The sequence below is a fragment of the Sciurus vulgaris genome (assembly GCF_902686455.1).
Source record: "Sciurus vulgaris genome assembly, chromosome: 13".
NCBI classification, from domain to species: domain Eukaryota; kingdom Metazoa; phylum Chordata; class Mammalia; order Rodentia; family Sciuridae; genus Sciurus; species Sciurus vulgaris.
The window spans coordinates 16,552,456-16,567,955 of record NC_136474.1 but is presented as its reverse complement, the minus strand read 5'-3'; the positions used below and the strand labels follow the sequence as shown (position 1 = coordinate 16,567,955).

Here is a 15,500-nt window from a genome sequence, read left to right as displayed (position 1 = left end):
CATTATTATTTCTGTACATCTTCAGCATTAGTTACCTGTCCACACCTCACCTGCCATCTTTGTTGTTTTTAACTCCTTTACCCAGCTCCACACTTGTGCTTGGACCCTTTCTGTCTGCCTGAAGAGCATCCTTTGTGGTTGCTTCACTGACAGCAGAGTCTTTGTTTCAGCCTGTCAAATGCTATGTTTCACCTTTGTTCTTGAAGAGCAGCTGGATGTTGACCCTTTTCCCTCTCATTGCCTTGAGGCTAAGTTTTCTGGGCTCCTCCTCTACACAGATCTCCTCCATTCTTTTGTATTCTTTCATCATTTTGATTTTCCACATTTGAATTCTGGATGGGTTCTTCAGATCTGTCTTCCAAGTTCACAAATTTTGTTTTTACCTGGGTCTAATCATCTTTCCAGTTCTTTCTTTATTTTTGAATTAATGAGGATGGAACACAAGGCCTCATGCATGCTAGGCAAACACTCCACCCCTAAGCTATTGCCCCAACCTCATCTTTTGAATTCTTTTTTTTTTATTGTAAACAAATGGGATACATGTTGTTTCTCTGTTTGTACATGGCGTAAAGGCATACCATTTGTGTAATCATAAATTTACATAGAGTAATGTTGTTTGATTCATTCTGTTATTTTTTCCCTTCCTCCCACCCCTCCCACCCCTCTTTACCCTCTATACAGTACTTCCTTCCTCCATACTTGCCCCCCTCCCTAACCCTAACTCTAACCCTAACACTAACCCTTCCCTCCCCCCCATTATGTGTCATCCTCCACTTATTAGCGATATCATTCGTCCTTTGGCTTTTTGAGATTGGCTTATCTCACTTAGCATGATATTCTCCAATTTCATCCATTTGCCTGCAAATGCCATAATTTTATCATTCTTTATGGCTGAGTAATATTCCGTTGTATATATATACCACAGTTTCTTTATCCACTCATCAATTGAAGGGCATCTAGGTTGGTTCCACAGTCTGGCTATTGTGAATTGAGCAGCTATGAACATTGATGTGGCTGTGTCTCTGTAGTATGCTGATTTTAAGTCCTTTGGGTATAGGCCAAGGAGTGGGATAGCTGGGTCAAATGGCGGGTCCATTCCAAGTTTTCTAAGGAATCTCCACACTGCTTTCCAGAGTGGCTGCACTAATTTGCAGCCCCACCAGCAATGTATGAGTGTACCTTTCTCCCCACATCCTCGCCAACACCTGTTGTTGCTCGTATTCTTGATAATCGCCATTCTAATTGGGGTGAGATGGAATCTTAGGGTGGTTTTGATTTGCATTTCTCTGATTACTAGAAATGTTGAACATTTTTCCATATGTTTGTTGATTGCTTGTAGATCTTTTTCTGTGAAATGTCTATTCATTTCCTTAGCCCATTTGTCGACTGGATTATTTGAATTCTTGGAGTAAAGTTTTTTGAGTTCTTCATAGATTCTGGAGATTAGTGCTCTATCTGAAGTATGATTGGCAAAGATATTCTCCCATTCTGTAGGCTCTTTCTTCGCATTGCTGATAGTTTCCTTTGCTGAGAGAAAGCTTTTTAGTTTGAATCTATCCCAGTTATTGATTCTAGCTTTTATTTCTTGTGCTATGGGAGTCCTGTTAAGGAAGTCTGATCCTAGACCAACAAGGTGAAGATTTGGACCTACTTTTTCTTCTATAATCTGCAGGGTCTCTGGTCTGATTCCGAGGTCCTTAATCCATTTTGAGTTTAGTTTCATGCATGGTGAGAGATATGGATTTAGTTTCATTCTGTTGCATATGGATTTCCAATTCTCCCAGCACCATTTGTTGAAGAGGCTATCTTTTCTCCATTGCATATTTTTGGCACCTTTGTCTAGTATGAGAAAATTGTATTTATTTGGGTTTGTGTCCGTGTCCTCTATTCTATACCATTGATCTACCTTTCTATTTTGGTACCAATACCATGCCGTTTTTGTTACTATTGCTTTGTAGTAGAGTTGAAGATCTGGTATTGCAATACCCCCTGTTTCACTCTTCCTGCTAAGGATTGCTTTAGCTATTCTGGGTTTCTTATTCTTCCAGATGAATTTCATAATTGCTTGCTCTATTTCTGTAAGGTACATCATTGGGATTTTAATTGGAATTGCATTGAATTTGTATAGCACTTTAGGTAGTATGGCGATTTTGACAATATTAATTCTTCCTATCCAAGAACATGGAAGATCTTTCCATCTTCTAAGGTGTTCTTTAATTTCTTTCTTTAGTGTTGTATAGTTCTCATTGTAGAGGTCTTTCACCTCTTTTGTGAGATTGATTCCCAAGTATTTTATTTTTTTCGAGGCTATTGTGAATGGGGTAGTTTTCCTAATTTCTCTTTCTGAACATTCATCACTTATGTATAAAAATGCGTTGGATTTATGGGCATTGATCTTGTAACCTGCTACTTTACTGAATTCACTTATGAGTTCTAAGAGTTCTCTGGTGGAATTTCCAGGTTCCTCTAAATATATAATCATGTCATCAGCGAACAGGGATAGTTTGAGTTCTTCTTTCCCAGTTCGTATCCCTTTAATCTCTTTGGTTTGTCTAATTGCTCTGGCTAGAGTCTCAAGAACGATGTTGAATAGAAGTGGTGAAAGAGGGCATCCCTGCCTTGTTCCAGTTTTTAGGGGGAATGCTTTCAGTTTTTCACCATTTAGAATGATATTAGCCATGGGCTTAGCATAAATGGCCTTTACAATGTTAAGGAATGTTCCCACTATCCCTATTTGTTCTAGTGTTTTGAGCATGAAGGGGTGCTGTATTTTATCAAATGCTTTTTCTGCATCTATTGAAATAATCATGTGATTCTTGACTTTAAGTCTATTAATGTGGTGAATTACGTTTATTGATTTCCTGATGTTGAACCAACCTTGCATCCCTGGGATGAAACCCACTTGATCATGGTGCACTATCTTTTTAATATGTTTTTGTATGTGATTTGCTAAAATTTTGTTGAGAATTTTTGCATCGATGTTCATTAAGGATATTGGTCTGAAATTTTCTTTCCTTGATGAGTCTCTGTCTGGTTTAGGTATCAGGGTGATATTGGCTTCATAGAATGAGTTTGGGAGGGTTCCCTCCTCTTCTATTTTATGGAATACTTTGAGAAGTATTGGAATGAGCTCTTCTTTAAAGGTTTTGTAGAACTCGGCTGAGAACCCATCTGGTCCCGGACTTTTCTTTGTTGGTAGGCTTTTGATGACTTCTTCTATTTCAGTACTTGAAATTGGTCTATTTAAATTGTTTATGTCCTCCTCGTTCAGTTTAGGCAATTCATATGTCTCTAGAAACCTGTTGATGCCTTCAAAATTTTCTATTTTGTTGGAGTATAGATTTTCAAAATAGCTTCTAATTATGTTTTGAATTTCAATCCTGTCTGTTGTGATATTTCCTTGTTCATTCCGAATTTTAGTGATTTGGGTTTTCTCTCGTCTTCTCTTTGTTAGTGTGGCTAAAGGTTTATCAATTTTGTTTATTTTTTCGAAGAACCAACTATTTATTTTGTCAATTTTTTGTATTGTTTCTTTTGTTTCAATTTCATTGATTTCAGCTCTGAGTTTAACTATTTCCTGTCTTCTACTACTTTTGGTGCTGTTCTGTTCTTCTTTTTCTAGGGCTTTGAGCTGTAGTGTTAGGTCGTTTATTTGTTGAGTTTTACTTCTTTTATTAAATGTGCTCCATGAAATAAATTTCCCTCTAAGTACTGCTTTCATAGTGTCCCAGAGATTTTGATATGATGTTTCTTTGTTCTCATTTACCTCTAAGAATTTTTTAATTTCCTTCCTAATATCTTCTGTTATCCATTCATCATATAATAGCATATTGTTTAATCTCCAGATGTTGGAATAGTTTCTGTGTTTTACTCTTTCATTTATTTCTAACTTCAATCCATTATGATCTGATAGAATACATGCTAGTGTCTCTATCTTCTTGTATTTGCTAACATTAGCTTTGTGGCATAATATATGGTCTATTTTAGAGAAGGATTCATGTGCTGCTGAGAAGAAAGTGTATTCGCTTTTGGTTGGATGGTATAGTCTATAAATGTCCGTTAAGTCTAAATTATTGATTGTGTTATTGAGATCTATGGTTTCTTTGTTCAATTTTTGTCTGGAAGATCTGTCCAGTGGTGAGAGAGGCGTGTTAAAATCACCTAGTATTATTGTGTTATGGTCTATTTGGTTTCTGAAATTGAGAAGGATTTGTTTGACATACATGGATGAGCCACTGTTTGGGGCATAGATGTTTATGATTGTTATATCTTGCTGATTTATGCTTCCCTTAAGCAGTATGAAATGACCTTCTTTATCCCTTCTCACTAACTTTGGCTTGAAGTCCACATTATCTGAAATGACGATGGATACTCCAGCTTTTTTGCTGAGTCCATGTGCATGGTATGTTTTTCCCCATCCTTTCACCTTTAGTCTATGGGTATCTTTTTCTATGAGGTGAGTCTCTTGCAGGCAACATATTGTTGGATCTTTCTTTTTAATCCAATCTGCCAGTCTGTGTCTTTTGATTGATGAATTCAGGCCATTAACATTCAGGGTTATTATAGAGATATGATTTGGTTTCCTGGTCATTTGGTTCATTTTTAAATTGTGTTTATTTATTTGTTTGACACAACTTGTTTCCTCCTTTATTTGCCAATTCCTTTAGGATAATTCCTCCCTTTGCTGATTTGCTTCTTTGTTTTTCATCTCTTCCTCATGGAATATTTTGCTGAGAATGTTCTGTAATGCTGGCTTTCTTTTTGTAAATTCTTTTAGCTTTTGTTTATCATGGAAGGATTTTATTTCATCGTCAAATTTGAAGGTAAGTTTTGCTGGGTATAAGATTCTTGGTTGGCATCCATTTTCTTTCAGGGCTTGAAAAATGTTGTTCCAGGCCCTTCTAGCTTTTAGGGTCTGGATTGAAAAATCTGCTGATATCCATATTGGTTTCCCCCTGAATGTAATTTGGTTCTTTTCTCTCACAGCCTTTAAAATTCTGTCTTTATTTTGTATGTTCGGTATTTTCATTATAATGTGCCTTGGTGTGGGTCTGTTGTAATTTTGTGTATTTGGAGTTCTATAAGCCTCTTGAACTTGATTTTCCATTTCATTCTTCAGATTTGGGAAATTTTCTGATATTATTTCATTGAATAGGTTGTTCATTCCTTTGGCTTGTTTCTCTAGGCCTTCCTCAATCCCAATAATTCTTAAATTTGGCCTTTTCATGATATCCCATAGTTCTTGTAGATTCTGTTCATGATTTCTTACCATCTTCTCTGTTTGTTCAACTTTGTTTTCAAGGTTAAATATTTTGTCTTCAATGTCTGAGGTTCTGTCTTCCAGGTGTTCTATCCTATTGGATATGCTTTCTATGGAGTTCTTAATTTGGTTATTGTTTCCTTCATGTCAAGGATTTCTGTTTGGTTTTTTTCAATATCTCTAACTCTTTATTGAAATGATCTTTTGCATCCTGTATTTGCTCTTTTAACTGTCGATTGGTGCGATCAATCAATGCTTGCATTTGCTCTTTCATCTCATCATTCAGTGCGTGCATTTGCTCTTTCATCTCATCGTTTGCTTCTCTGATCATTTTAATTATGTACATTCTGAACTCCTTTTCTGTCATTTCTTCTGCCATGCTGTCACTGGGTTTTATTGATGTAACATCTAGATTTGTTTGCAGCATTTTCTTTCCTTGTTTTCTCATATTGTTCAGGTATCAGAGGACCGCTGAGATATTGCAGATTTCCTCTATTGACTTACAATGTCCCTGAAGATTTCTATATATATCCCCCCTTAGCCTTCAGTAGGCTGAAGTCTTGGAGGAAGTTGATAATGCGGTGCTCCACAAGGAAGCTGCCTCTCTAGGAGTGGTGGCCTTCAGGTGGGGTATAATCCCTGCTGGTGGGCAGAGGTGCCTCCACTTGTTGACCAATGGTCATCCAAAGGGGACCTAGGCTGTGGGCTGAGGCAAGGCCTGTTTGGGCCTGAGTCTCTGGTTTTACCGTCCTTGTGGGGAAACCTCACCCAGCAGGGAAGACTCACCCGGTGGGGAGGTCTCGCTGGTCAGTTCCCTCCTAGAGGTTCCCCTCAATTTAGAGCTACCGCCTGGGCTGGGCTGCCTTCCTCTGCAAAGTTCCCAGGGGCCCGGCCCTACCTCCTGGGCCTGGGAGCCTCACCCTTTGCAGATGACTCTCCTTAGGCTGCCCTTCCTCAGAGAATCTGCCCGCAGGCCTGGAACCTTCGCTCCGCCCTAAGCCTGTCTCTGTGCGGCTCTTCCACCAAGAAGCCTCCTAGATCCTGGGACCCTGCTCTGCACCTAATCGCCTGGCTATGCGGCCCCTCCTCTGAGCAGCCACCTGGGGCCCTGTACAATCGCTCTGAATCCCAGAGACCCGCCACACGCCTCTTCCTCCAGACAGCCGCCCAGTATTCCGGTGGGGTCACTAGGAGTCCAAGAAACTCACTGCGTGCCTCCACCTCCACCAACCACCTGTAGCCCTGGGCAATCAATCACTCCGAGTTGAAGTGACCCTCCCCGTTCCTCCTCCTTCTCCAGATAACCCCCGGGGTGTTCAGGAGCAGTCGCTCTGAGTGGCTCTGAGTCCACGTGACCCGCAGCACGGGTCCTCTGGGCAACCGCCCGGAGCTCTGGTGCGGCCACTCAAGACCAAGCGTCCCACCACGCTTCTCCTCCAGGCAGCCTCCCTGTGTTCAGGAGCTGTCACTTTAAGTCCAAACAACTCACCACTCGCCTTCTCCTCTGAGCAGCCGCCTGGAATGCTAATGCAGTCACTGCGAGTCCAAAGGACCCGCCGCGCTCCTCCTCCTCCTCCTCCTACTCCTCTGGGCAGGCCCCGGGGTTCAGAAGTGGTCTGAGTCCAAACAGCTCGCCATGCAGCCCCTTCTCTGGCAACCGCCTGTAGCTCTGGTGTAGTCACCCTGAATCCAAGCGGCCGCGCTCCTCTTCCTCCTCCTCGTCCTCAGGGCAGGCCCCGGGGTTCAGAAGCGTCGTTCTGAGTCCAAACAGCTCGCCGCACGGCTTCTCCTCTGGCAACCGCCTGTAGCTCTGGTGCAGTCACCCCGAATCCAAGTGGCCACGTTCCTCCTCCTCCTCCTCAGGGCAGGCCCTGGTGTCCTGAGTCCACACAGCTCTCCTCGCCACTCTTCCCCTGGGCAGCCGCCGGAGCCCCAGTGGTTGCTCCGAGTCCCAGCGCTGTGCCGATCGGCCTCCTTTACGGCGCTCCCAGCTGTCCGAGTTCACTGCTCCAGCCTGAATTCTTAATTTTAATTATTTTGTTTTTCAGTTCTAGAATTTCTTCTTGATTCTTTTTTGTGGCGGGTGAGACCCGGGGCCCAGGGTTACGCCACATGCATCTAAGATGGTGACTGGTAGAGAGCCAAGGGGCGTGCTAAATGCGCCTTGAGAAAAACAAGAAGCGTTCACCATTGGCTGTATGATAATTAGTTCAGCCGCCTAGCACGTGGACAGATATATCTTACACGTGTGCTTGAGCTCGTGATCGCTTGACCTTTAATAGGATTGGATGGACATATCTGGTTACAATTGCTTATGCATGAGACTGCTTATATATTGAGGGTGTTATACGAATAAAGCGGAAGCTGCTTCATGAACTTCTGAAGAGTACGTGTCATTTGTCCCGCTGGTTGTGGCAAGCGGCACTTTTTTGTTTTTTTGTAATCCTGTTTTGTGGTTTTTCAGTCCCTTCAAGAAATTTTGACTTTTATGTTCACCAGCAACTCTTATTTGTATAGTTTCTGTCTGGTCGTTGAACTATTTGGAATATCTCTGTTTTGGTTTCTTTTACTCTTGTCCATTGGTTTTAGATTCTTGATCATGTGTTGTTTTCTTCCTGTGTGTTCAGTTTGCTTTACGTGAGTGTTCTTCATTGCATTTGAAATATTAATTTTGGAAATCACCTGAATCCTAGAACAAGGTTCTCTTCCTCCAGAGAGGGTTTTTGTTTTCATCTTCCAGGCACCTGGTAGTGCTGGCCATCTGTGATGAACTTGATTCACTATTTTTTCACAGTTGGGCTGCAGTTCATGTGTAGGTGGGTGTGCTCCTGTGTAGGGAACATTCCTCAAGCTTATTTGACAGCAGTCACTGATACACTGGTTTAAATAAATCCAGCAATGGATGAGGAAAACTGAGGAGGTGTAAAGACTCGCCATGGACTGCAGCCTTTGCAGTTGCTGAGGCTGAGCTGTGAGCTGAGGGGAAGCCTCGCTCAGCAGGCATCGAGGCAGGCTGTGACTCGAGCTCGCCCGCACTGCCTCGCCTCATTCTGTGTGCTGGAGCCTGCCGGTCCCTCAGGCCTTTGTCTCAGACTTGCTGCTGGACAGAATCACTTAGGGCACTTGGTTTGTTTATAATAGTGGACGTATAGCTCACTGATAGGCTGATTCTACATGCTTTAACGAGTGTCTTAACCTGATTGGATAATGTGCCTATGTCTTGAACAAAAGTAAAATCGGATCTGTGCCTTCTGAGCATGGTCTCTGATGTCTGCGTTCTTTGGGTGACGTCATCATCCTCACCCTTAGTGCGACCTCCGTTTGAAATAACTGCACTCCTGGGTCCCTACTCTCGGGCTGCAGCCACCATGAAGGTCCCAAGTGCAGGCTGGTCTACCGGGACCTCCCTGTGGCAGGCTTGGCGTCCTATTTTAAACTCAGCGAGGCCGTCAGAAGAACTGCTTGCCCTTTAACCACCTCCTCGGGACTAGCAAATGCCTCGCCAGGGCTTTTGCAATCCTGCGTGCTAGGATCTTGCCCTGGTGATTTTGCATTATTTTTCTGATTCTTTGATAATTTTTGGATTATGGTTTTGTATTTCATGTATCCTTGTGGAAAACTTAGAGCAAGAAGGTGGAACTGAAATTGGGTGCAGTGTTAGCTAGTGTATATGTTCTGCTCCATACTTTGGTTTATTCACCTATCCTGGTTAACAAGAGACCTTAGTGCACACTTTCTTCAGCCATGTTAGAGCAACTAGAAAAGCCAGAGCACCTAGAAAATCATCTTTGAAGATGGTGGAGGGCTGAGAATATGCTCAGGACTTGAGGGGTTCAGATCCTGGAGTGAAGGGAGGTGCAGAGACTGAGCAGGAGTTCTTCAGGAGCACTTTCCCTGGGTCATCTGCCATTTAGTAAGAAGAGGGGAGAGGCTGAGAACCTGGAAGAGTGCCTCTACTGCTAACCGAGAAGCTAGCAGAACTTGTGGCAGTTTCACAGGGCTGGAGAGACTTGTTGGAATCCCAGAGGAAGATGTTGTTGATCTGACTGCCTCATACTGTGGAACTTGTATGCATCAACAAGCAGGAGATTGGGTGAAATTTAAAAACCACTACTTTTTTTAGCCTGAAATGGAGTTTAAATGATCACAGTGGGTCCTGAAACTATTGGGGAAGAGAGATGGATGGTGGAGTAGGTCCATGGGCCCTCATTCACTGATTAGTTCGGAAATGCAAGAGAACAAACTGTTAGGTGCCCTTCTGGTTTGATTCAAAGTATGCAACACCACAAATGAAGAATTCTTGTGAAGTAATTGAGCCCGAAATGGTAATGGAGCCTCTCTATCAGTTGCAAGAAATAAAGGGGATAGCTAAATGTGGTGAAATAGTACCACAGGGGAGCTGTCAGCCAACCCCGAAGTAGGGGACATTCTACAGACCAGATGATTTGGTATCTTCCAGGGTACATGACATTGCATTTAGAAAAATAAGAGAGACATAACTGGTATAGACTGAAGGGAGAAATATAAATAGTGACTATGTGTATATATTTTGGATTTTGTTTGGTTCTGACATAAATAACCAATGATATGAATAAATATAAAAGGAATATTTGAAAAAAAGTTAAACATATTGGTCTATTATGTGATAGTATTGGCTTTTATTTTGTGCAAAAACAATATTGTAATTAATTTCTTTTCTCTTAAGCCCTTAGGAAAAAAGAGCTATAAATCAAAATATTTGGGGTGAAATGATTAAATCTGTGTTTGCTTTAAAAGTGAAGAAGTTAGCTGAGACTGTAGCTCCATGGTAGAGGTGTTTTGCCCCGAATGCACAAGACGGGGGCTCCATCCCCAGCACTGCAAAATCAATCAAATAAATAAAAAAGGGAAAAGTTTGATAATTGTTTGAACCAGTTAATGGGTCCGTGGCAGTTTATTTGTCTGTTTTAAATATACCCCAAAAAAAGGTATTTTTAAAAGTATTTATTAAACAGTTAACAAAGACTTTTAAAAAGTAATGTCATGAAGGGTAGTCCGCCTGGCCCACAAGCTATGTTTGAGTGAGGCCGCCGGAGCCCCTCCTTCTGGTTTGGTGAGCCTTCTGGTTTTGAGTGTGTCAGAGAGTGGGTCGTCGATTCACTTCTGCTGGTGGAGTGTCACCTCCTGTCAGCCTCACTCCTGGCAGAGCCCTGTGGTGCCTCGCCTTCCAAGGGTAGGGTCTCTTGTCGCACCCCACTGAGACGGGAGGGAGCAGCCAAGCGCAGCTCTTCAGGGAGGCGGGGGAACGCGTCAGCCCACGCTTGCCTTCTGCCTGGGAGGAGGGAGGCACTCGCCCCTACCCACTGTGGTCACACCAGTGGGGGGACAGGTAACTGTGAACCTCACCACCCTGGAACCTCATTGCCTGACCTAGGACGTCAGCACACACGCTTCCCGCCAAATTGCAGGCCCGTTTGCAGCAGCTCCTGTTACCCCAGCCGACATCAGCAGCAGCTGTTTACTCAGCTCCCAAGAAAAAGGTTACAATTCATGCAGGCAGTTCAGAGAGACAGCCAGCATCAGAACCAGTCATGGTGGGGAAGCCAGAATGATCAGAGGGGAGCTGAAGACAGCTCTGGTCACTGCGCGAGGGGCCGAATGGATAAAGTGGGCAGCCCTGTGAGAACACAGGGTAGTGAAGCAGAGAAGTGGAACCCCCAAGACAGGACCAACAGGAATCTTGCTGAAGAGCAAGAGAAGAGGGCTCTGATGGGCTTGGCCTGGGTGGGGCACTGAGGAGTCCCTGAGCTTGATGATATCGCAGCTGAAACCAAACTGGAAGGGAAAAAGAACAAAGGCAGAAAAAACCAGCACCCCCAGCACATCCAGGAATGGGGCAGCAGCAGAGGTGCACCATACTTGTGCCGGGAATCCAGGAAAGAGAAGACATACTCGAAACACTGATGACTAGGAATGTCTCCGGTCGATGTTAGACACCCAAGCCACAGACCCAGAAGCTTGAAAGAATACGAACCAGGATAATATCGAGACACCTATGCCGAGGCATATCATTTTCAACTCTAGAAAGTCAACTTCCTGAAGGAAGTCAGAGGGAAAGACTAGAGGAGCGAAGGCAAGAGTTGTAGCCCACTTCTTGAAGCTTTGCAGTAGAGGAGAGGAGAGGGCCATTTCAAGTGCTGAGAGAAAATGCCACCTTATTAGGGTCTTGAGCTAGTGCTCCAGGGATCTGCGTGAAGGGAGCCTTAGAGTGACTGAGCCCCTCCCTTAGGGTGACTGAGCCCCTGCCTTACCCGTCACTCCATGATCCCCTGCGGAGGCTGCTCTGCATGACCGCCATCATTGCTGCCCTTGGCTAATGGGCCCACCAAGAAGTCCTTGTACAATGGAGGAAAGTAGGATGTGCCCAGGGAAGGGAGAGGAGGGCTGAACAGGCAGAACCAACCCAGTGCTTTTCCAGAGGGTCTTCCTAGTTGGCGGTGTCGCAGGGACGACATGGCGTTGTGGGAGTGCTGCTCCAGTGCACCACTCGGCTCCTGGGCACTGACGTGCTGCCATCACAGCGGGGGCACCACCAGTTTCTATGCTGCACACACCACGTTGAGGGGTGCCTGTCTAGTGCTGAAAAAAAAGGGTCATTTGCAATTTTATTTTAATAAACAATGGTTTTCGCTCCTCTTTTGTCAAAAAGGTTCTTCAGTTGACTATTCCCATATTCCTAAACTGATCTGCCTTTAGTGCCATATGAAATATAGAAGAGCTCCATCCACCTGTTCTGTCAGTTTATCGTCGTTTGAGGGCACAGACTTCAGAACCAGCTCTGGACTCAGACACTACAATTTTTGGCTCAGCCACTTGCTACTAGTACTTCCTTTAGGTTTAATACAATCTTCCTTTTGGCAGTTGCATATCTCTCTTTGCCTCCATGAAATGGGGATACAGTAGTAGCCATTTATAAAGCCGTAGTGATTATTCTAGTTAGTATGTATCAGACATTTAAGATACTGCCAAGAGTCCAGTGTGTGACTATATAAGCTATTATTATGTTTATAAAGTGAGACAGAAACAATTTCACTCAGGTAACTTAAAAATACTTTAAAATTTTTTACTGGTTCAGGCAGTGATCTTTAAACCTTGACCTTATTTTATCTGGAGGAGCCTTTTACTATGACTTTAGTTCAGAACTGGTACCTGAAAATGCTAGAGAATCGTTGGCTTCCTTCAACGTCTCGTGTCTTGGCCAGTGCTACATTCTCAGATGACAGGGAGCTCACACAGCCGCAGAAGCAGCGGTCACTGAGTGGAACAATGAATAAATGCCAGGCTAGTTGCCAGTTGTGCAGAGCCGCACAGGACCCTGTTGGAAGGGCAGCCCATGGGGAGAGGCTTGGTGCCTGGGCATCTGGTGACCTGGGAGAGGCAGCCAGGGAGGCCTGAGGGGTGCACAGCCTCATTTTGCAGGGCCTTGAGTCTCTGGAAGGGAGTTGGGGTGCTTTCCTACAGCAAATTGGACTTCTTTCCAAGAAACTGTGGAAGAGGGGTTGTAAGCAGAAGACTGTGAGGTGCAGTAATACTTGGCAAGAATTGTTTTTGCAGATTGGGGCTGTGGCTCAGTGGTAGACGCTTGCCTAACTTGCGTGAGGCACTGGGTTCGATCCTCAGCACCACATAAAAATAAATGAAGAAAATAAAGGTCTATCAACATCTAAAAAAACTTTTAAAAATGTTTTGCCTATGTGGAGAATGAGTTGGAGAGGGCTGAAAGGAAGCTGTGACACTCCAGGAAAGACCCCAGGCTCGAGTGGTGGGGCAGTGCCAGCCGAGGAGGGGCGCGGTCAGGCAGAGTGCGTGTCTATACCTGGAGGTAGGGTGACAGGTGTGGTGGCCTGGATACTGGGACCCCGAGAGGAGGGAGGAGACCGCAGTACCTGGACCAGGCCACGTCAGGCCATCCGCAGTAGGTGTGTGTGTCCTCTGTTACACCACGTTTTGATCTGGTCCTTCTCCGAATCATAAATTCTTAAGTACCATTTTCATCTTCTTGGTCCTAGGTTTTGTTTTGCACTGAAACCAAATTGTGCAGTCTCTCTTAATTTCATCTTCTTCTCCCTGTTTAGTAATGGGAACCTCCTTTGTTGATATTTTTGGTGTTTAACTAGGAGCATTTTATCTGTTAATTATCGATGCCAAGGATTTAAACTCAGTTAGTTTACCACTCCCAGGGAAGTCTCTCATGAAATGAGATCCCTGTGTGTCGCCTCTGCCCCAGGGAAGGGCAGGAGTCTCCGAAACCTGCACCTGGGGAAGGAGCCTCCTGTCTCACCACCCTGCTTCCCATGGGGCCTGTGTAGGCACCAGGCTGGAAGGGCCCTAGAGTCCACTGGCCCAGCTCCCCCAGGCACGTGGCCCTGCAGCCCCTACTGTGCTTCCTAACCTGGACTTCAGGGGTAGGAAGGCAGGCTCAGGAGACTTTATTTTATTTTCTTGAACTGGGGACTTGTACACCTCCTTAATAGGGGGACTTCATTTCATTTTATTAAAACATGGCTCCTTCTTGTGAATGAACTGAGATCAAGTGTGTGAAACATTTTTTAGTTAAGCAGATTGTTTAAATTGATACATGTGGAATGGAGTCTTCTACTTTTTTCTAAGAAATAGAGAAACTGGGAAGAAAATTCATTAGACAGTAATGCATAGAGATTTATTTTACACCTAAATGAGAAGCCAGAGATGCATGCAAAACGTAAGAACTTTAAAAACATTTCTTAGGCACCAACTACTCTTAAACACCCGTGGGTTTTTTTTTTTTTTTTTTCAGATGTCGATAGACCTTTATTTTTATTCTTTTATTTGTATGCAGTGCTGAGAATCGAACCTAGTGCCTCACACATGCTCTACCACTGAGCCACAACCCGTCTCCCCTTGGATGTTTTTGATTTCCCATTACATTAAAATTCTCAAAGGAACTTCATATTCAGAACATTTAAAAATAGCCCAATCTTAAAAAGAGATATAAAGTATTATCAGCTGTGCATAATTAGCTTGTGCCTGTGGGAACTATAATGACTTCTAGTGTAATGAGTACTGTTCATGATAAAAAGTTCAGATGGTAAAAATCAGGGCTACAGCTGGGTGACACATTTCTGAGTGATTCAGAGAAGACTCCAGCATCGAAGGCAGGCTGTTGCAGTCTCCTGGAATCCCCTTCACCCAGCAGTGGGTCAGGAAGGCACTGATAAGAGAGGCTTTCTGAGTGCGTCTTTGCCCTTTCTTGCAGATCTGAAATGTGCTCCATCCCTTCGGCACGTGGCAGGCTGCTGTGAAGGGACATCCATTCCCTTTTTCTGACATGGCTCAGGAGTCTGGAGACCTGGTGTCTGACTGTCAGTTTTGGCTGCAGAAGCTTTCTGGGTGGGACCAGGCCTCCACTCTGGAAACTCAGCAGGACACCTGTCTTCACCTGCCTCGGTTCCAGGAGTTCCTGAGACAGATGTATGAAGCCTTGAAAGAGATGGTGAGTAGTGAGCCAAAATAGTGAAATTGTTTTATGACATCAGGGACTCTACCAGGTTCCACCAGGCCGTGTGCTGTCCAGGGTTAGGGACTCGTATTGACCTAATGCACCAAAGGATTAGAAAGACGAGTTTCCTGTGGTTCTGCAGACAAGAGCTGGTTTCCTACTCTGATTTATTTTGATGTTGGTCTTTTCTTCTTGACTAGTTGTGTTTTAATGAGACTTTCTGACAAAATTGTTTTTAGTTTTTCTTACATATGTTTCTTTTTACTGTGTGCCTATGTATGTATTTGTATATATGTGCACATATTTTAAATTTTTATTTATTTATTTTTGTGGTGCTAGGGATAGAATCCAGGGCCTTGTGTTTGCTAAGCAAGCACTGTACCACTCAGCTACACCCCAGCCCATGCAGGTTATTTTTATTTATTTTTCCATATTTCTTATTGGTACGTCGTAGTCGTACCTCAGGGTGGGATGTGTTGTGAGGTGTTTGAACATGCTCGCAATGTGATTGGCCAGTATCCCTCCCCAGCATTTCCTGTTCTCCCCTCTTCTCCTTCTCCATGGTCCTTTCTTCTACTCTACTGACCTCCCTTCAGTTTTCATGAGGTCCCACCTCCACCCCCTGCCCACCTTTCTTTTCCTTTTTCCTCTCTAGCTTCCACACATGAGAGAAAACACACAGCCCTTGACCTTTGGAGTTTGGCTTATATCACTTAACATAAT

The 15,500-nt window shown here is 43.9% G+C and overlaps 1 protein-coding gene across 1 annotated transcript in view; it reads left to right on the top strand.

Moving 5' to 3' along the window:
* Window positions 1-15,500, top strand: part of FANCC (FA complementation group C) — a gene marked incomplete at its 3' end in the record, with an annotated part of 195,878 nt that overhangs the window by 71,961 nt on the left and 108,417 nt on the right. The window contains exon 2 of the mRNA XM_079108857.1: window positions 14,535-14,771. Within this exon, the coding sequence (XP_078964983.1) occupies window positions 14,607-14,771 (165 nt within the window). The 5' untranslated portion in view covers window positions 14,535-14,606. The remainder of the gene's footprint in view (window positions 1-14,534; window positions 14,772-15,500) is intronic.